Source organism: Lampetra planeri, chromosome 13 (assembly GCF_965212315.1).
Source record: "Lampetra planeri chromosome 13, kcLamPlan1.2.h2, whole genome shotgun sequence".
In the NCBI taxonomy this organism is placed as follows: domain Eukaryota; kingdom Metazoa; phylum Chordata; class Hyperoartia; order Petromyzontiformes; family Petromyzontidae; genus Lampetra; species Lampetra planeri.
In genome coordinates this window covers 14325518-14346085 of record NC_136119.1, presented here as the reverse complement: position 1 = coordinate 14346085, position 20568 = coordinate 14325518, and the positions used below count along the sequence as shown (strand labels likewise).

The following is a 20568-nucleotide window of genomic DNA, read 5'->3' as shown; positions in this document are numbered from 1 at the left end:
TAGAGCTTGTGGGCTTACCAACACTGTGACTGAGACACTGCGCAGTGCGGGGAAGAGGCGCCGACGGAAGTGGTCAATAAAACAATGGGGGCGGGTTCCACCTGCGGACTCACCTCTCTCGCCTGCTGTTGGTGTGCGGCCCGGGTCCTAACAGGCCGCGGACCGGCACCCCCCTGCCTTGGGGCAATCCAGCGCTGGGCAACGGATTCCCCACACTGCGTGTAAGGGGGGTTTATTTAATTATATCTCACCATACTTGGCTCCTGCCACACAGGCCTCTTACCTGATATCTCCCTCTACAACTTTCATAACTTCTGTCTTGTACAGTATTCACACAAACCCTGGCTGCTGGAACCCACACGGACAACTCGGCCGCTGCCCTCCATACACTCGGGGACACGGGAGTTTGCTTGACCCAGTCCCTCCTGGCATCAAAGCCAACGACACAGAACTCGGACACAACAACATGTCCCCAACTGGGGCCCAAGGAAACAACACTTCATCCTCTTGTCAACATCCCTGAGTATCCCCTGGCACACGACACTTCCCCGTGTGCCGACAGGTTGTCAGGACAGAAACAAAAGTCATTTGGAAACACTCAGTGGACAGAGCAGACAAATGCACTTAATATGTAGCATTTTAGTGTAGTTGCATTTTATTTTCTGTCACCCATACCGATGTACATCATTTGTTACTGCGCAATCTCACACCTTGAGTTTTGGCATTATGCGATGCGTATAGATGCCAGATACTAAGGCACTGTGCACTTACCAACTGCTGAGTAGGTGCATTAAAGCGTGCGTGCATGCGAAAACAGCCCAATGCATCCATGATAAGCAGACGTTGTAGTCGCACGTGTGTAGCAAGGAGGAGAGGTCAGGTGTTTCCAGATGTGAAGACTGCAGGAGAAGACCTCGGATGTTGGGTGTTGACTGCATTACAGTTCTAAGATCTGCCATAAATGCAGTGGCATCAACAGCGCTGGCTACTTCTTGATATTGAAAATAAATATCTTGAGCACGGCCAGGTAGTCACCTGGAGTCTTCCAGCTGCATTGAGCCAGTTTCAGTTTGTTTGAAGCCATCACATTCATTACCCATGCGTCCCTGCTCGTATCGGCGTTGGCGAGTCGGCAGTTGGTCACTTGGCATCACCAGTGGTAGGCCCTGGTCCACACAGAGAGCTTGCGGTACGCTGGCAGGGTGCGCAGCGCTAGCAGACACGCTGCCGGAAGCCAGACACGAGCCGTGTTAAACACTCCTCGTCCTGCCTCATGGAAAGCATGACTTAGGGTACCACACGCCTGCTTTTAACAATAATTGGCAATTGCACGTGCGTTCATTTTCATGGGAATGCTGCACAGATTTACCTCTTTTAAGTATCAGCTCGCGTTCCAACATTTTGGGATTAGTGCTGAATCCTGTGGCTCGACATCTGTGTTCCTCCCAGTGGAGCCGAACTAACGCTGGATTTAATGGAGAGTATGTGCGTATCTACGTGTGATTCAGTGCTCTGGAGGCGGTCTTGATCGCTATCACAGAGATTACTGGGACTTCCATATTGCAAGACTAGGTGTGGCCAGGAGATGGAGCACAAAGTAGGTTGCTAATCCATTTGTAAAGATGTACGGGTGTTTTCTCCTCAAGGTTCTGTGCATTCTCTGGGTATTGCACTTTTCTCATGCACACTAAATTCTCAATGGGGAATTTGGCCATCCGTACAACCCAGGCAAGATGCTGTTGACAAATGTGTTTTGACTAAGTGGAGCTTTCCAAGATAAAATAAAAGTAACTTTACCACGTAGTTATGTACTTGCGAGACACGAGTGTTACAACGACACCGGCCAGCCGGCCAAATATGGATGGATGGATAATTCACGCCGTGTTGCCAACACCACAGGGGCAGCCCCGCCCCCCGAGGGCCCGGCGTACCTGTGACCTGGGTGCGCGTCGCGGCTGCCATGGTCCCTGCCGGGCTCTCGTCTATGGCCACCAACCACTCGATGAACTGAAAGTCAAAATGGAGCAGAGCAAGCGAGCTTCAATCTTAATTTTAGAACTTTCGTGACTGCAGGAATTATTATTTGGTTCTTTCGGTTAAGTCACGTCTAAAGATAAAATAATAAATTAAATTAAATAATAGAATACGACGTTTCGATTGCAACACAAGCAATCATCATCAGGTATAATGAAATAGCGACATAAAATCTAACCAGAAAACTATAGAGACATATTAGCAGACAGATATCACCAAGATACATAGAGAGAGCAACACAGGTAACAGAGAGAGGTGGTCGTCTCTGTGGGGTGGCCTTAAATAGACAGAGGAGGGCGGACGCAGAGAGAGGGAGGGGGGTTAGAGAAAAAATTATCATATCAATGAGTGGACAACAAAACGTGGTGCTGCAAGTGCGATGACACGGCAAGCAAGCCTGAAAATCAGGAGAAGGACACACTAAAATTAAATAACCTAGTAAAATATCGAAATGTAATGTAATACATTCTTACTCAGCTTTGTTCAACGATAACCGGTAACCATTTTATGAATTCGTCACCGCTTAAAAAACATCAGGAACTGGAAACTGTTCCCAGTTGAACGTCACAATAGTAAATGCCTGGAACACACAAACCCCACGGTGGCTCACGTCACCACGTGCGACATTTGCCCTAGTTTCCCAGTTGCGAAGACGCATTGTCTTTATTGTTCTAGACGTTTGTCTATGTATAGCAAAATTATATTAACCGGTTCTTTACCATATTTTCACAAAGTAAGGCAAACAACGTGAGTCAGTCTCTCTTTGAGAGTGAGCGGATGCTGTGCGCCTTAAAAGTCAGAATAGGGCAGCAAGAGAAAAATGTCAAGGGTCACACGATGCGTACTTGGCTGGCAATGAGCTGGTAAGATTAGAAGTGATCATCCCATCAGAGACTGACTTGGTCCCTCCGTCCGTCAGGGATTAAAAAGATAAATGACGCCCCTTTGGTCGAAAGTTACCAGTTGTCATGAGGAAAGACTGGCGGCCTTACTTGATCCCATGTGCTGCCTATAAACATCGTCGTCACCGCACAGCACGCCTTACAATGTGTTCAACTGCTGAAATAAAAATGTGTGAACCATTGGGCAACGTCCATCCAGATGGGCCCTCTGGCCCACCAGCCATGAGCCAATGGGTTCAATGTTTTTTTCTCTTAAGTGATTAAACAAACTCCATTAGCCAGCAGACAAAAAAACAAAATCAACAGAAAAAGTGCAGGGACTGTTGACAGTGGTGTTCAGACATACGACCTAGGAACACTCAACGCATCGCTCAATAACACAGCTTGGTAATGGACATGTGTGTGCAGTAGGCTGATGTCTGGGACAATGGCCCTTTCTTTTGTGATTAATGTGTCGGGAGCTCCATTACCCAAGCGCTTCAGTGGTGGGGTTAGTGGACACAAAGAGATCAGCATATTGCATGAGACATCGGCCGACCGGCTGGCCCTTATTGCCGCGAGGCACGAGCATCGTCCCGCGCCGCCCTGCCGCCATTCACCGTGTCCGCTTGCTGCTTCCAGGGTTCCTTCTGCATTAGTTGCGGGAGGGTGAGCGGCAACAGCCGGAGGCAGTCTTCCACCGTCCACCCGTCCTCGTCCCTAGAACCCAGAGCCGACCCCGGCGACCCCGAGGGGGCCGCCCCCGGGCCGGGGGGGGGCTCTTCGGTGGTGGTGTCGGGGCCCCAAGAGGGAGACGCGGCGGCAAGGAGGCACGAGGAGAGGTCGGCCCAGGCCAGCGCCGCCGCTGCAAACACGCGCAGCAGCAACTCCACCGCCTGTGCGGTGGCGGCGGAGGGCGAGAGGCTTCGCGTGAGCGCTCAGGACAGCAACAAAGGGACCCCCCCATCTCCAATGTCAGGCTGTTGAGATGCTTACCATGAGCAGCGTATACCCGCGTACAATGGGTGTCTGCGTACCATGCAAAGTCAAGCTACCGTGACTATCGATGGACTGTGGGTGTCAGGGTAACACTACCGTCAGAGTACCGTGGTTGTTAGGTACCATGGGTGTGAGGGTATCGTGGATGTTAAGATATCGTGGTTATTAGGGTACCTTAAAGTGTCATGGTTGTCTACCTTGTGATGTCAGGATACCATCAGTTTCCCGGTTCCATGGGTTTCTGAGAACCACTTGTGTCAGGACCGTACCAAGGAGCATCAGGGCCATGTGAATTTCGGAGACCATAAAGTTACCATGGGTATCAGAATATGATGGCTGTCAGGGTATCAGCATTGCGAGGGTATGGCGGAGTATCGTGGGCGACCATATTCCGTGGGAACGAGCGTGCCACGGCATACAGTGGCTGTGATCGTATGCTGGGGTGCCATGGGTGAGTGGGTATGGGGAAGTTCCGCAGGGAACTGTGGTACCTGCTGCTGCGTGGCGTTGTCCTCGGTGCCGGGCCCAGCCGCCGTGTTCCTCATGTGACCCATCAGCTCCAGCAGCCACTCCAGCCGGTTCTGCACTCCTGCAACAAGAAGAATCGGCACGCTAACGCTCGCACGTCTGTCTGGCTGTGTCGGCTGGTGGAGGGTCTTAACGACAGACATTTGGCCAGATCATTAAGTGGCCTAACCCTAACATCGATAACAAACGAGTACGCACGTATGTGCGTGTGCGTACCCGTGTGCTCGTGTTGCGTGAAGCGAGCCTGGTGCAGGCCCTGAAGCAGGAGCCACAGCACGGCTCGGTGCTGCGGGTGCCCGACGGCACAGTTGATGCTGTCGTTGAGTCCAACCAGAGGCACCCGGCCCTCGGCCACCAGCAGGACCCGCAGCAGCGTGGCCTTGAGCAGGCCCTCCTGAGTAAGTGAGCGGTGGGTACGTGAGTGAGCGAGCGGGCGGGTGAGGGAGTGGGCGGACCGGCGGGTGGGCGAGCGAGTGGCCAAGTGAGCGAGCGAGTGGGCGGTTGAGTGAGAAATCAGAAGGGCAGGGCAGGGGGCGGGAATGATGCTGAACAAGGGGGCAGGCTGGGAGGGGAAGTGAATGGCTGAAGGGTGGCTCAAAAGCCATAACCTGATTTCGCAGGGTGTGGGTCAGCATGCTGAGGATACAGTGCCTTGGAGGTAGAGTTGGTGAATCACACAAGGATCATCATGCACGTGAGAGACTCCCATCCCTGCTGAGCTACACGGTTATCAGAAAAAAGCAGGAAGTGCTCTTGTGAACTAGTGGAATATATATAATCATTTATATTCTATATAATTCATGGACTTTCTGTGGAGAGCATGGCTCAAAAAAATGTCCTTGAGACTCAGCAAGGGCTTTTGGGCTAATAAAATATAATTATGATTAAATAAATGTAAATTATATTTAAATGTAAGAAGGAATAGAAGAGGAAGTAAACAACTCCAATTGTTCCCGATTTAATGACGTATGATCTGGAGAGAGTTCATTTGCATTGGAAAGGCCATTTAAAAGTTATCATAGTAACTTCAGAAACATTTACTGGGCTGAAACACACGACGAGCCATGGGGCGAAACATCTTTTGCGAGGGTCCTTGAGACGAGGGCAGCGATTGGAGCGGAGCCACCCGTGAAGCAAGTGCGGTGCTCACCGTGCCCACGTGAGTGATGCGGTCGATGTCTGCGTCAGGCAGCTGAGACAGGCAGTGAGCCGTGAGCCGGTACTGCTCCAGCCGGCACTCCTGTCGTCGCACAGCAGGAAAGCGCGTGCGCCAGCATCGTTTTCACAGCCGCGCAATGATTCGCCGGTTAATATTCATTCTCACGCTCGTAATACGTGCGGCAGCTCAAGCACATGGAGGTTTTTTCCAACTGATGCAGTTCTTTACTTTCAGGTGGTGATAAGGACTTGTTTTTGTGTTGAAAACTCATTTCTTGAGAATAGTTTTTTGTGTTTAGTTTGTTGTCCTTTCCCCGCAACTCCGATGAGCATGGTTGGCTACGTATGGTGCGAAAGAAGTTCAACATACATCCATACATTGATAAGAGTGCTGTGGCACAAGAGAATGAGTCCATGAAATATGGAGGGACTATGCATGTGCATGACGCTCATCGAGTTGAACATGGGATCTAGCATGGAATCTAACCCAAAAAAATTATTTCTTATGGATAATATTGGTCGTGAAAGCCCACGTGTTAACATGACCATGATGACCTCTTCACCTTGACCTCGATGACCTTCCACCATTTACGGCTTTGTTCGAAGGCCGTACGTGAGCTCACAGCCGGGCACCGCACCTGGATTTCCGCAGGGAGACCGGCGTAGGCCCTCTCGGTGGCGGCACTGAGTGCCGACCAGCAGTAATGTGGGAGATTGGGCAGCCGCAGGGCGTCGTGGAGGCCCTGCAGCAGGGCGAGTTGGTCTCCGCCAGCCTGCGTGCAGACACTGTCCAGGAATGCCTCCATCTTGTCCTGTGGCACGTGCCTCATCCACAGCGGCAAGGAGGAGCACAGGAAGGACAGCGTGCAGGGCTGTAGTGACACACGCACACACAGACAGCCATGTGAAAGCGAGGCTACAGTGACACACACAGGCGGCATGATGAGAGAGCGAGGCTACAGTGTCACACACAGACGGCCAGGTGAAAGCGAGGCTGTAGTGACACACACAGACAGCAAGAGAGAGCAGGGCTGCAGTCGTTGTAAATTGGGTGCAGAAAATCATTTGTTTGTGGAGAAACACAATTCCTGGACTCCGGAGTCTCTCTGCAGTACGTCTGGGGGAAGGCGGTTGAGTCAAAGTGACTGACCTCTCTTGCTCAGTGACCCACAACCTCCCGTCAAAGGTGCCATACTCGGCAAATAAAAATAAATACAACAGCGATTAAAGACTGCGTCATTCCCATTACATCAAGAGAGAGGTTTTAATACATAATTTGCCGGTGGTTGCATGAGGACGTTCCACACGCTGATCTGGGCCGGGATAATCCATAACGGGCGATGGGGAGGGGCCCCGCTGCCAAGCGGAGTGGCTCGTCACCCAGGCAGTGCCAGTGGCCAAAAGGACAAACCCAGACGTATATCCTTTGCTGTGCAACTTTTTTTCAGCAAACTGGACACAACGGTTGATTCCTACACTGGGGGCCCATCGGTCGGGCGTTCGCCACTTGTTGCAGGGGTTCACGGTTTGAATCCGGCAGGCCGTCCTGGTTTTTACTGTGGGTGTAAAAATGTAACTGTAAAAATGTAAAACATTGTGTGCCAGAGTCGTGGTCCAAGTTAGTAAAATCACCTACAAACTATTAAAATGTGACCACAAACAGCAACATCGCCCGTACTGTGAAACTACTGGAGACTGTAAAACACAGCACCTTTCTTCGTTATAGCCTTGCGCTAAGAATGGTGCGAATACCAAATGTATCATTAATTATACTGGTCAGGAGGTGACCATATTATTTGATGTATTGTCAAGTAAAAAGGAAGACAAAGGCCCAAAGCAGACAATGAGCGAGCGAGTGAGCGTGTGATGATTCACAGTCGTACGAGCGCACCGCAAGGCTGTGCAGCAGTGGAGCTGCCACCCACACAGCCAGGAACACCGATGCACTCTGGGAGGCGTGCGCCTGTGCCACTGCCAGCTGGATGGCCAAGTGCTGCACGACCTCTCCTGTGAACACAAATATTCACACGCAGGTGTGCGCACACAAAGACAAACATTCTCCAATAGCCTTAACACACTGTTGGGGAAAGTGCTGTTCGCGAGCATCTATGAAGGCAGGAATGGCACACGAGGGGGTGGGTGGCCAGCACCACGCCTGGCCTCCTTTGTTTCCCGAGTGGCGATGTTCACACACCACACCAGCTACTCATTTGAGGCCGATTCAACCTAGGGTAGGCCCAGGATCGGTTCAGATAATCATCACTGGTATTAGCCGTGAGTGAGAATCGAATTTGGGTCACCGGGTTTGAGGCGCAGGACACTAACCACTCTGCCACCACTCCCCACATGCAAACATACATATTTACATGCATGTTCACATATAAACTCTAAACATCATACACGCATACACATGATTCATAATAGATGTTTGGGTTAGGCCAAAATGATTTGAACAACTTTAAGATACAACCCCTCGACACAGCCAAACAAATTAAGTAGTCATGTCTACAAGCATTTAACAATTATTGTTTTGGCTCAAAAGGTAAGTTAAAGAACAATTATCACAACCAAATGTAGCTCGGTGCCCTGCATGCTGGCAAGTGGTCGCGTGCTTGTCGCTAAGGGGTCACCGGCGATACAGGGTTCTCACCAAAGGCCAGGCGCAGCAGTGGAGTCAGCAGCCCCGGCCAGTTCACAGGGGGGAACTGATGGTTGGAGGCAGCAGCCGCCAGAGCCCCCAGCACTACAGCAACCAAGCTAGCAGACACAGCCTCGGGACCTACCACACAAGAGGCCACACACACAGCTACACACACCTGGGCAAAACAAACACAAAGATCCCCCATATACCCTTTCCAGACTGTTGAGGCAAGTGCTATTAGCAAACAATATTAAGGCCGACATAGCACACAAGGCGGTGGGTGGAAAGCACCACGCCTGGCCGCCTTTGTATCCCCATTGCTGATGTTAAAACACTGCACCTCATTTAAGGCTTAGTCGACCAAGGGGAGGCCCAGAACCGATTTAGATATGCATCACCAATGTTAACTGTGAGTGTGAATAAAACACACACACCTGGCTCACACACACAAAGCTACACACACAAAGCTACACACACTTGGTTCACACGCACACAGCTCCTGTCTGTGTGTGACTGCGCCTACCAACTCCATGGACCATAGAACGTTGTACTGCCCAAATTTACAAATATCTGCTGTTCAGTTCTCAGACAAAGCAACAAAGCTAAGTTACTTACAGCTTAATCTCTAATATGTGCTCTGCACAGGTCATATGTGAGGAGGAGGAGAGTCGCTGTCGGGGCAGTTGTGTATGCAGAGCGCTGATCACACAGCCAATCCATACCTCTACGGCCGGCTTCAATCAGGAACGCCGTCGCAGCCTTGATGACGCTACTGCTGGGCAGGTAGTCAAAGTCCGGTGGCACTGCGGATGGAAGAGGCACACGCAGAGATGCACAGCGGGGACAAAAGTAAACCCCACTGGTAAGCAGGGACGCAGAGGACAGTTGACCTGACGCGGAGCTGCGAGCGAGAGCCTGCCCAAGGTACTGGGAGAGGACGTACCAGACGCACGGCCGTGCATGGTGGCGCTAGACGAGAGGTACAGATGACCCAGGAGCCACGCAGCGTTGCTCTGAAGCCCCACAGCATCAGACGCACTCACCACCTGTAGACGGACACGTCACAGAACCTATGATGCCTACTAGAAAGCACAGACACTAGCCACACACACGAGGACAGTACAGACACGATAAGCACAAACATACAAACAGCACAGACACGATAACTACACACAAGCACAGCACAGACACAATAACCACACAAGAGTACAGTAGAGACACAATAACCACACACAACAGCACAGCAAAGACACAATAACCACACAAAACGAGCAAAGCACGGCACTATAATAACAATTTAAATGTATAAAGCACCCTTAAACAGTCGTTCTCAGGGCGCTATGCATGGAAATAACCACAAACACGAGTACAGCACACACTAAAAGGCAGTCATGGAGTTTTGGGTTGATAATAAAACAACAATTCCCAATTACATCTCTATATTTACGTTTTCATAAACATGTATTGAATGCTGCTTCCCTGATCTGGCTAGGTAACTGGCTAGATTGATCTACTCACAATCCACAAAGCTGTGAGGTCAAATCCCAGTGAGGGGTTTCCTCAACCCATCAGCCATCCCTTTGTCGGCATTACAATGAAGATCGCTTCGTGCCATAAGAATGTGGAATTTTCCACTCGTGGAACGTTCAATGGACACGAGTACCCTATACTCATTTGAGCTGATCCTTTAACTCTTGACCATGAAGAAACACAAGGCAATACGTGTGGTCTTTATGTAGCACTGCTGTGCCGTTATCCCCGGACCTGAGTGAGCGATTTGATGGCCCCAACAAGCCTCGCTTGGCACTGCGGTGACTCCAGCGCATCCGTCTTCAGCTGTGGAAGTGAAAATGTTGTTGTAAACATTACAGAACCAGCTCTGGTGATGCATCCAACAGCCATCTGGCTGAACAACTAGAGTTTTACTCATTAACTAATCCACTGATGAAAGAGAGGCTTTGGTTCGACGCTGCAAGCGTTAAGCGAGGAATGTAATATGGCGGGACAAAGAACCAGGGTGAGGGCACGCCGCGGTTTTCAGAATTCCACCCGAATACCCAGAATTCCCAAACTGCTCAGCTGCGCAACTCACGAAAGCAGTTCATCGTCGACCGCTGAGAAACCGCGTGATAAAAGAACCGTGTTACAGTGAACACGCATTGTGTGTAAACGCATTGAGAGATGCGTCTACACACTGCAACATATAAGGCTGGGCTGGTGGTTTTGGGATATTTGTCTATCTGATACCGGTGATGCTGTGGTAAGATCGACTCAAATCACAGAAGTCTATGAGGTCATATGAAGAAGCTTCATCCATAAGAGGTTTTTTGGGTTCGATAGCGTAAATATATAAATGTGTCGTTAAAACTGTCACCACCCGACACAGCCAACTAGTAAGGGTTGTCACGTAAACAGAACGTGGCCAATTCGTCACGAGTACAGCACACCGGTGTGTGCTTTTAACATTTATTTCAATGGAAAACCTGCTAATCGGAACCCAAAGTATACCAGGGATCTTTAGTGAGGCATAAAGCAAGAGACTTGTGCCGACTGACCGCGATGAGAGGACTTTCGGAGCCAGACAGCGCAGCGAGTCCGCTGGCTGCAGCCAGCCTCTGCGTGGTGGGGCAGCCCTGTGGGGCCAGCAGCACAAGCAGAGTGAACGTGAGCGCATCGCTACGCACATTCGCGGGACACACATTCACATTCGCGGGACACACATTCACATTCGCAGGACACACATTCACATTCGCGGGACACACATTCACATTCGTGCATGGGCTGTCCAAGAAACTAAAACTCAACACGTTCCTCAAAAACATCGTGAGCTTAAAAGGGAAAAATACATACCGTATTTTACGGTACTCGGCGACGTTTCAGGCAATGGCCCTTCTTCATAGCGCATGGACGTTAAATTAGGTTATGATCTCAACATAAAGTAAAGGGCGTGAGGGGTGTTGTGAAGTCACAGCTCACGTGACATCACCACACGCAGTATATTTATTAATATAATTTTATTTAAATTATTCTAATTTCAATAGCCAAAAGGCAAGAGTGTAGGAAGCCAGAATAAAGCACCTTTAGGATTCTGAGGTTTACATGTTTAATGGATGAACTCCGAGCCAGATGAAAAAAAAACAAAAAGGAATCCTAGGCTTCACAGTATCGCCCAAGGCCAAAAGAGGCAAAATAAGAGACTCATCTTCTTGGTTCTTTCGGTAAAGTCACGTAGAAGGGAAGTAATATATATATAAATGTGTCGTTAAAACCGTCCTCAGGACGGCTGCTTGCGTTGTGGCCGAAACGTCGTGAGAATTGTTTTATTATGTTTTATTTTTATTATTTTATTACTTCCCTTCTACGTGACTTTACCGAAAGAACCAAGAAGATGAATCCCTGCAGTCACGAAAGCTTTAAATCGAAAAATAAGAGACGGTGAGGATTACGTGGTTTCACTGTTAATGCCCGAGGTCCAGACAGCCGGATGAAGTGGCACGTCGATGTTATTTGTTTTAGTGGTAATGTCCTAGGGTCAGGAAGCCAGAATAAAAAAAAACACCTCTATGAACATTAAAAGGTTTAATGATAATGTGCAAGTCAGACAGCAACCACTTAACGCAACTCCAGACACATGTGGCACTAAGTGAGGACATGGAGTGGGACAGGTGAGGAAATAGGGTGGGGGGTCAGGTGAGGGTATGGGTGGGGTCAGGTGAGGGTACGGGAAACAGCACAGCAGCGGAAGGAGCCCTGACCTCGGCATGGAGGATTTTGGTCCAAGCGGCCATGAGGCGTGTGCACAGTTGGTCGGCGCCGCCATGCCCGCACGACGCCAGCCCACAGACCACGACGCCCAGCGCCAGGGCAAAGCCGGCACTCTGACGTGAGGAGACACACAGACAATGGAGACATTGGGAGGTTACTGCCAACAATAGCTCTAAAATATCACGTTTCTCTGTCACGCATCTTCAATTCCAGGTATAAAAAAAAATGAATGTACCATAATACGAATAGTAAAGTGTAACTCTTCCCTGGCAGGGCCTCGAGAAAGAAGAGGTCTTTGCAGTAGTGGAACACGCACGTTTCTAATTTCGCAAACTAAGGCACTGGAGAGAGTCCACAAATACCCCCCGTATAGTCTTAACAGACTGTTGGGACAAGTGCTGTTAGCGAGCACGTACGAAGGCGTGCACGGCACATGAGGGGGTGGGTACCTGGCACCATGCTCAACTGCATTTGTCTCCCGAGTACTCATTTGATACCGAATCGACCTAGGGGAGGGCCAGGATCAGTTCAGATATCTTTCATTAATGTTGGCCATCAACGGGAATTGAAGTCGTGTCGCCGGGTTCATAGCGCAGTGCGCTAACCATTGCGCCACCGCTCCCCACGTACACACACCTGCTGGTTCTGCTCCACGAGGATGCGTAGTTGGTTCATGGCCTGCTCTGCCTCTGAGGCCTGCAGGATGCCGCTGTTGAATGCTGCCACGGTCACGCAGGCCACGGCGTAGCTCAGCGCCTGTGAGAGGCAGGACACGCACGCCACCCGAGCACGGGGGGATCTGGTCAACGGCAACGGCGCCCACGAGGGCGACACTCAAGCCACGGGGCACGACCGCTACGCGGATGTGGACACAGCTGCTGGGACTTGTGGTGGGCAGATTTGCTGTTGGCACGTAATACTTTTGAGTTGTTCCATGTACGAATGATGTTCTCTAGAAGCGTGTATTCACTTTATGAGTGATAGGCATGAAGTATTCTACAGTTCCACGTTTAGGCACGTGTAATGAACAATCCATGATTCATGTGACCTAATCAACCCTGTGGTCAGCTATTTTATGTGGGATGCTTGTGGAAACAAATAATGGCAACAATGTAACATTGTAGGGAAAAGTTAGATAACACTGGAGGGGCATTTCAACAGCACAGCACACTCCGTGCCATTTCTCATATGAAATAGGCCTCTAACCCTAAATGTATCATTCACATCCAGGGGCAAGATGTTGTGGCCATTATTTGTGCAGTCATACGTTAGCCAACAAAGTAGGTGCACGAATAGAACATGCATCAGTTTCTCACCATGTTAAAAGCCAAATTTCAGCTTCAGGGTAGTCCACAAATTGGTTTAAATTGGCAGTATATTTATAGGTATTGCCCTTATAGATACAGGGATAGGATCACTGTGAGCTAACACACGCCGCTGCATTGTGAGGATCCCATACCGTAGGTATCATAGGCATGGAGCAACTCACCCCCTCGCGATTTAAAGGAATGGCAAGATTCGGTGTTATAATTACAAACTGGAGATTTTGAATTGTGGTCCACCTGTAGTGGTCCTATTCTCTAGCTATCCTGGTTTGTAGTTTAATCTGTCTCGAGTCCCAGCGTAGCAGCAGCAGCAGCACAGGTCCCGTACCTCCTGTTGCTGGCGGCCGGTCTGCTCGCACGCCGCCGCCGCCGTGAGCTTGTCTCGCGTGGCACGCACGTGCACGTGGCTCTCCGTCTGACTGCTCTGGCTCATGACGGCCAGCACGAGGCCCAGGCCGAGCACACAGCCTGCCCTGCACCCCCCACACGGCACACCACGACTCATGAAGTCCTGCTGCTGCTACTTGGGGTGGCCCGGAGGCAGAGGGGATTCATAAGACCCCGGAGACGGTACAGCCGAGATTCTAGTTTGTAAGCCGAGTTCCAGGTTCCCAAGTGTCACGAGCTGAAGGTCTCAGCTCTGCCACCAATGAATGTGCTAAAACATCTATCAAACACAATGTTGAACGCTGGATGTGTCACGATGGGGTGGTGCACAATGGGGTGTGGTGTGCGTATGGCCTGCGAGGAGAGGGTGCGTGCGTGTACACGCACTACGTACACGAGTCTGTGTGCGCTACGTATGTGTGCGTGCGCTACATATGTGTATGTGCACCACGTACGTGTGCGTGCACGCTACGCACGTGTGTGTGTGTGCACTACGTACGCATGTTCGTGCGCTACGTACAGGTGGTGCATTAGCCAATCATTTCAATCAGTCAACCCATGGCACCTGGGTCTGTCCCATGATCTCCTGCCAGCTGGCGTTCTACACTTGACGCGGCTTTAACGTGCACAAAGCCTGGCACAAGCGCCGTGGTGTTGTCACTGCACTTCGTGGCGAATGGCGGTTGTTGTTGTTACATACGTGTGCTCAAGCTGGGGCTGGAAGCAGCTCGTCTCCAGGCTATCCAGCGCCCTCATCAGCAGCAATGACAGCTTCTGTTCACTAACCTCGCTATGCAGAACACAAAGCCACAAAACAACACGATGGCACCAGTGAACACCATTCATTGGCAAAGTAACACAAATAAAGTTTAAATAATTCACGTGAGCTCAGGTGATTTTTATTAAGTGGTCAATCACTTTACCACTATTCAAACACTGATAAATCTCATAAAAGGCGGACTATAACGTCCCTTTCTGTACTGCCCCAGTCCTAACCCCGATTGACTGGGACCTTTGAATTATTGAAAAACACAAACTGACATAAATTCGCTTCCAGAGAAATATATTCACCTGGGAAGCAGATCTAGAGAATATAAAAAAATGGTTTTCTGGGGGAATGATCGAGGCGGACTGCAGCTGTGCCCAAAACTATATTTCAGTTTCGGACATTACGGGGCAGCGGTACGGGACCACCGAATCAAGTGGCACTGCATAAACCATGGTGGTCACTCCCCTGTAACGTCTCGACGCCCTGTGTGACGTGCGGCCGTGCCGACATGGCTGCTCACGCGAGGCGCTCTTCGTGCAGGCGTGCGAGGAACAGCCCCAGCGCTAGGCCGCAGTGGAAGAGCAGCACGGGCGTCTCGTCGGCCCCGGGCGCCCCCGGCAGGGCCCTGATGAGCACCTCCAGTGCCCGAGCCACGCCGTCCTTGAGACTCATGGCCAGCGCGGGCACCAGCAGCGACAGGGCCAGTGCGGCGCAGCTGCGCGCCAGGGCGCTGCACGTGTTCTCCCGAGACTGGGTCCTCTAGGGTAGGTGGGGTGCACATGAGTGGGCGCGCCATGACCATCCAGCACTGTACTCATTCTCTGTACTCCTCTGCCATATTGGCGCTTTTCTCTTTGTGTTGTTGCTGCTGTGCTCACACACCACGGATCTCCTTGTTTGGATATCGCTCGTGTGAGTCACGAACCCATGACGGGTCACAGGGATCCCCATTTCACAGGCACAATGTGAGAATGGCAGGCGAGGCCGTGTGCCCTGGTGGACACTGCGTATGCTCACGAGAGATACCTGGTGGAACCAGTTGTAGGTGCGGCCCTTGGGGAGGTAGCCTCCATCTACCACGCTCAGCAGCGTCTCCAGGACCATCTCCAGCCAGGTTTGTGTCGGCAGAACGTCGGCACCGATCTGCGATCACCACACACCCCTCGGTTGCCTGGCCACCTCGAGCATCAAGTGGCATATTTTGCGTAGCCATGACATATGGATCACAAACAAGGATACTGACAAATGGAAAGAAACCCAAAAAGTGCACATACAAGAAAGCATGGAGAGATTTGCATGCTCAGAAATACACCAAGAGATAGAAAAAGGAATGCATGACCAGGGACCAAACATAAATCAGAGACAACACTTTCACCATTAACAAGAGCCTCTTGGTGACCCCTTAAGAGGCCCTGCGGCCAGCAAAAACAGCTCCATCGTGGCACTCGTTTTTTTATTTTACTGAGGGAAATATACACGTACAAAGCGGGAATAGCAGTCAAATAGAGAATGCATCTGAAAGGACAACCACCACTGTGGCAATGGAGGTGTTGTGCCGCATGTGTCACTGTGCTCCACCTGCGTGCTGCCCTCGGGCCTGCTGGGCAGGCTGCTCTCGTGCTTGACGACGGTGGCAGCGAGAGAGGCAAGTGCTAGGATGGTGTTGGCCTGCACAACAGGGCTCTCCCTGCCACAAAGACAAAGATTCCCCATATAGCCTTAACAAACTCTTGAGGCAAGTGTTGTTAGTGAGCACCTATGAAGGTGGGAACGGTATACAAGGGGGAGGGTGGCCAGCACCACGCCTGGCCGCCTTTGTCTCCCCAGAGGTGATGTTTACACATCGCATTAGGTAGGGAGGCCGAGGACTGGTTCAGATATCCGTCGTTGGTGTTGGCAGTGATTTGGAATCGAACTCGCGTTGCCAGGTCCATTGTGCAGCACGCTAACCGCTAAGCTGCCTCAAGTCCAGCACCGTTCACAAGGGGAAGGTGAGGCCAGCACATTCGTGGCGGTGTCTTAACGCAAATAAACTAAATTAAAGCAAACACCATAGAGTACACATTCCATTCGGCAATTAGCTGTGCATTAACAAAAATAAAGGAAATAAACCATTCCAAAAATAACATTAAATAAAAAGGTGTTCAAGAAGTATTGCTTCTTCAGCAATGAAGATTTATTTTTATCTTTAACGCATAGGTTTTCACAGACAATGTTATGATTAATTTTTTTTTGGGTTAGGCCACGTAATGAATGATCTGACCAAATTTCTGTCGTGAGACCCTCCACTACCCAACAGACCAAACAAGGTAAGTTGTCGGGAGAACGATCATTTTAATACGCCAATTATTATTGTTCCATCCACCGGTGAGTTATTGAACAGTATCTAATTGGCCAAATCATTTCGAGGCTTAACCAACAAGTCTGTTGTGAGTTGGTGAAGTGAGAGATGTGTGGAGCATGGGAAAGGAGGACGCACTTGGCTGCGGACTTCAGCACTTCTGTAAGCGTGTCGCGTGCCCTGAGGGACACAGAGGAAACATAATTCATACCAAACCGTCCAGCGGTGGCTTTTTAAGCGGCACACAATCACATACATCTTCATGCACACTGATTACGAACTCCTCCAATCCAAATAAAGATTCTCATTCTGATATGTAAAACAGCCCGAGGTCCATATTATACTTAAAATGCGTTTGCTGACACCACACCATTGGAAGTTCATCTCAGTTCTTGCCACAAAACCCATGATTGAGATTTTACATCGAATTAAGCTGTCTCCTAGTTACCTAAGCGCGCACAGCAGTACATCCACAGTGTTGCCACCACGCATAAAGTCACGCATGGAAAAGATGTAATATCCACACACAGGCAGTCACACGCAACCACAAGATGCACAGACAGGTAGCGCACACAGACACGCGTCCCGTGTGAAAACGTAGGGATGCACGCGTCAATGAGGAATATTTTAACTTGTGTTGAAATAATGTTAGAATTCTGCCTATTTTCCCATGGTCTTATAACCTTTCTCAATTGATAAACATGTTCACCCTTATCTGTTACAACTTTGAATGTGCTTGTTTATTGCTGGCCACTTAGCATGTTAGGTCTTTAGGCCTGTGGTCTGCAACTGTTCAACTACAAATAAAACATGACAGTGCACGACCAAGAGAGCTTCGTTTATTTTCTGTTGCAGTCTAGATTTACTCCCCGTATCCCTCCTAACCGGTTCTGAATAGCACAGAAGGATTTTCAGAGGATATTTATTGAAATTGGCATCAGTCTCAACGAAAGGGAATGAGTGTACGAATGACTGATTCGGCTAGGGTGGCGTGTGAGAATGTGCCGACCGGCCACACCAGATCCAAGCCAGGAACTGCCGGTACTGGAGCTCCTGTGGGTCCTCCTTTCCCTGCCTCTGCTGAATTTCCAGCTCCCCGAGTCGTCCCTTCAACGGCACGAGCCACACCACATCACACCACAAACCCACAGGTCTGACACAGCTCCGCACACATTGGTGGCAAGGAACGCCCACTCTGAAATGTACTGCGTTGAAACTAGATTCGAATGATGTATTGCATTATTATATGTTGTCACGGTGGTTTGTGGGTAATCACAAAAATAATAGCGAAGGCATCCATTTCATCACTGAAAAGCGTGAAACGACCACCAACAAAGAGCAGTAACAAAGTTGGGATCTAAAAGAGATCACAAATGTCTTGAGTTGAGCGATGAACTGATAAGAGAGACGATGAGAGCGTAGTGCAAGGAAAGAAACAGAAAGAGGAGTGTTGCGCCTAGTGTGGTGAGTGGGTGAGTCTGTGAGTGGGCGAGTGAGTGAGTCTGTGAGTGTGTTGTTGTGACGTGTAGTAGTAGTACGGTGGTAGTTGTACACAATGCGCATCAGACGACATAGTCTAAACTAAAATTATTTGAATTTACCAGGTAAAGCCCACTGAGATATTAGCTTTGTTTCAGAGGAGAGAGAACACGCAAACTACAAATATACAACAGGCATCGTGAGGGTTCGGGATCGAACCCACAACCTCCTGTGTACCAAGCAAGGGAGATAACAACTCGCCACCGAGTCCTCAACACGATCAGGTATGTGCTGCTGGTGCTGCTGGTGCTGCTGCTGCTGCTGCGAGGCTGGTGCTGAGACCGGGCACTCACCTGCAGCACGGCGTGGTACGTTCGCTCCACAAAGCCCTGCCAGCCAAGGGGCAGCAGCACGCTGCGGTGCCACTCGGACGGCTGCACTGGGACCTGCAGCAGAGACAGTCACACTTCGGGCCACAGTCCTAGTCACGGCTCTGGCTCGGTCTCTAACACGCCTCAGCTCGCACTTGAGCTTGCTTATAAAAAATGCACGAGCAGCTCAGCCACAGCTCAGGTTCAGTTCGTGCAAGTCCTGAGCACGGCTGAGACCTCAGGACCTCAGCCTGCTGCCCCCACAGTAATACAAGAATATTTACGTGTACGAGCGTTTAACGCACCAATTATTATACATGTTATTTCAGCTTCATAAACCGGGAAGTTTAAGAACAATTCTTACAATCATATTTATCATATATATATACTTTATTCTTTAACTTACCAGGGGGCTGAAACAATAATTGGCGTGTTAAACGCGTTAAACGCGTGACAATCTGTTGACTATGTCAGGTGGTGGAGGGTCATGCGACAGAAGTTCTGCCAGATCATTGGAGTCGAACCCAAAATCACGTACGAATCAATTAAATAATAATAGCTCACAAATTGCACATTTGGTTACATTATATTTCTGTGTTGTCTTATTCGTATGTGTGTATATAGCAAAAACACTCCAAACTTCAGTAATTAAATTGTTAAAAGTATCAAAATAATTGCGGAATTGTTGCACCACTGATTTTTTAATTGCTCTACTTCGTGTTAAAACGTGATCATTTTATTCACGAGAATAAAAAAAACCGAAGGAAACTAACGAGAGCATCACACACGGCACTGTAAGATGAAAAGGTTGGAATTCATGGCTTTAATCACGCTCCATTGTTAATGACGCGTGCGACACAGCACTGACGCTTCTCACCCTGACAGTACGCGTCGGTCACCCAGCAACACCGCACCCTCACAAGGACCTCGCAGGGAGAGCGTGAACCCAAATAAAATCAATTTCACAATTAATTGCCTCAAGTGACCTAATCACTTGCAATGACTGGATGCATGCATTGCTAAGCCCAAACAGGCTATTCACTTCATCAACCGCGATATACACTGTGTTGAGTATAACCAGACAATTAAGTTATTTTAGAGAAGCATTCAAAGGTGCTCATATGAGTAAACAGGTGTTATAGGCTGCTTTGGCGTTATGGTGTGGACTGCAGAGGGCAGTGCAGCAACATTCATTGTTGTACTATACTATGCTCCAACATCTATTCTCCCCTCCTTCACCAATCAGTACTGACCACCATAGCGAAAAATCTCCAAACAGCCCTCCACGACCCGGGGAGGCCGTCGCCAAGATGTATGTAGATTGACGAAAGTGTTGTAGGCGTTTTGCGCAGTGTGGGTGTGCTCTCCTGATGAGTCCTAATGAGGATGAAACCGGTCTGCAGTTGTGTCTTTCACTACTGCCTGCTTGGATGGCCACATTCTAAACTCTTTGGATTGGTGGTCTAAATTATAAAATTGCCACATTCAGTTTTTTTGAGCTGGTGCTCTGGATAAGGCTGAAAGGTTATGTAGATGCAATGCACATCGTTGTGAGTGTCAGGGTGCTCCTCGTGCACTCACGGCACCTCTTGTATGAGTGCCGACAGCATTTGCTGGAAACTGCGGCCACGGCTCACAAGGAAGCGGGCCACAGGGCGGCCCTCCTTGTCCACTTGCATGGGCAGGTCATAGCTCAGCAGCAACCCAGCTGAGAGGAGCGCACACACGGAGACAGAGGCTCTCTATAGCCCTTTCAACTGCAGTGGCATGTGGTGTTAGCAAGCACTTGCTAAAATGTCAATGGCCAGATGAAGATTCCCTGAATAGGAGAATATGCACAAAGCTAACATCCCCGACTCAAATTCCGAGCACCTGAGAGCTGACAGTAGC

General features: G+C 49.7%; 1 protein-coding gene across 3 annotated transcripts in view; it reads right to left on the bottom strand.

The window, feature by feature from the left end:
* Positions 1-632: 632 nt before the first annotated feature.
* Positions 633-20568, bottom strand: part of LOC144722117 (focadhesin-like) — a 38770-nt gene continuing 18834 nt past the window's right edge. For 2 of the 3 annotated variants that reach the window (XM_078600275.1, XM_078600277.1), the window contains 24 exons: positions 20265-20386; positions 18661-18753; positions 17838-17935; positions 16967-17008; positions 16066-16174; positions 15514-15630; positions 15008-15246; positions 14419-14508; positions 13660-13804; positions 12643-12762; positions 11997-12119; positions 10797-10874; positions 10006-10077; positions 9185-9287; positions 8964-9044; positions 8251-8379; positions 7492-7607; positions 6239-6472; positions 5593-5682; positions 4659-4836; positions 4406-4503; positions 3536-3811; positions 1932-2007; positions 633-1224 (listed from right to left, as the gene is read on the bottom strand). In XM_078600275.1, coding sequence (XP_078456401.1) covers positions 1151-1224; positions 1932-2007; positions 3536-3811; positions 4406-4503; positions 4659-4836; positions 5593-5682; positions 6239-6472; positions 7492-7607; positions 8251-8379; positions 8964-9044; positions 9185-9287; positions 10006-10077; positions 10797-10874; positions 11997-12119; positions 12643-12762; positions 13660-13804; positions 14419-14508; positions 15008-15246; positions 15514-15630; positions 16066-16174; positions 16967-17008; positions 17838-17935; positions 18661-18753; positions 20265-20386 — 2903 coding nt within the window. In that variant the 3' untranslated portion in view covers positions 633-1150. The remainder of the gene's footprint in view (positions 1225-1931; positions 2008-3535; positions 3812-4405; positions 4504-4658; positions 4837-5592; positions 5683-6238; positions 6473-7491; positions 7608-8250; positions 8380-8963; positions 9045-9184; positions 9288-10005; positions 10078-10796; positions 10875-11996; positions 12120-12642; positions 12763-13659; positions 13805-14418; positions 14509-15007; positions 15247-15513; positions 15631-16065; positions 16175-16966; positions 17009-17837; positions 17936-18660; positions 18754-20264; positions 20387-20568) is intronic. The other variant, XM_078600276.1, reaches the window with a different exon arrangement.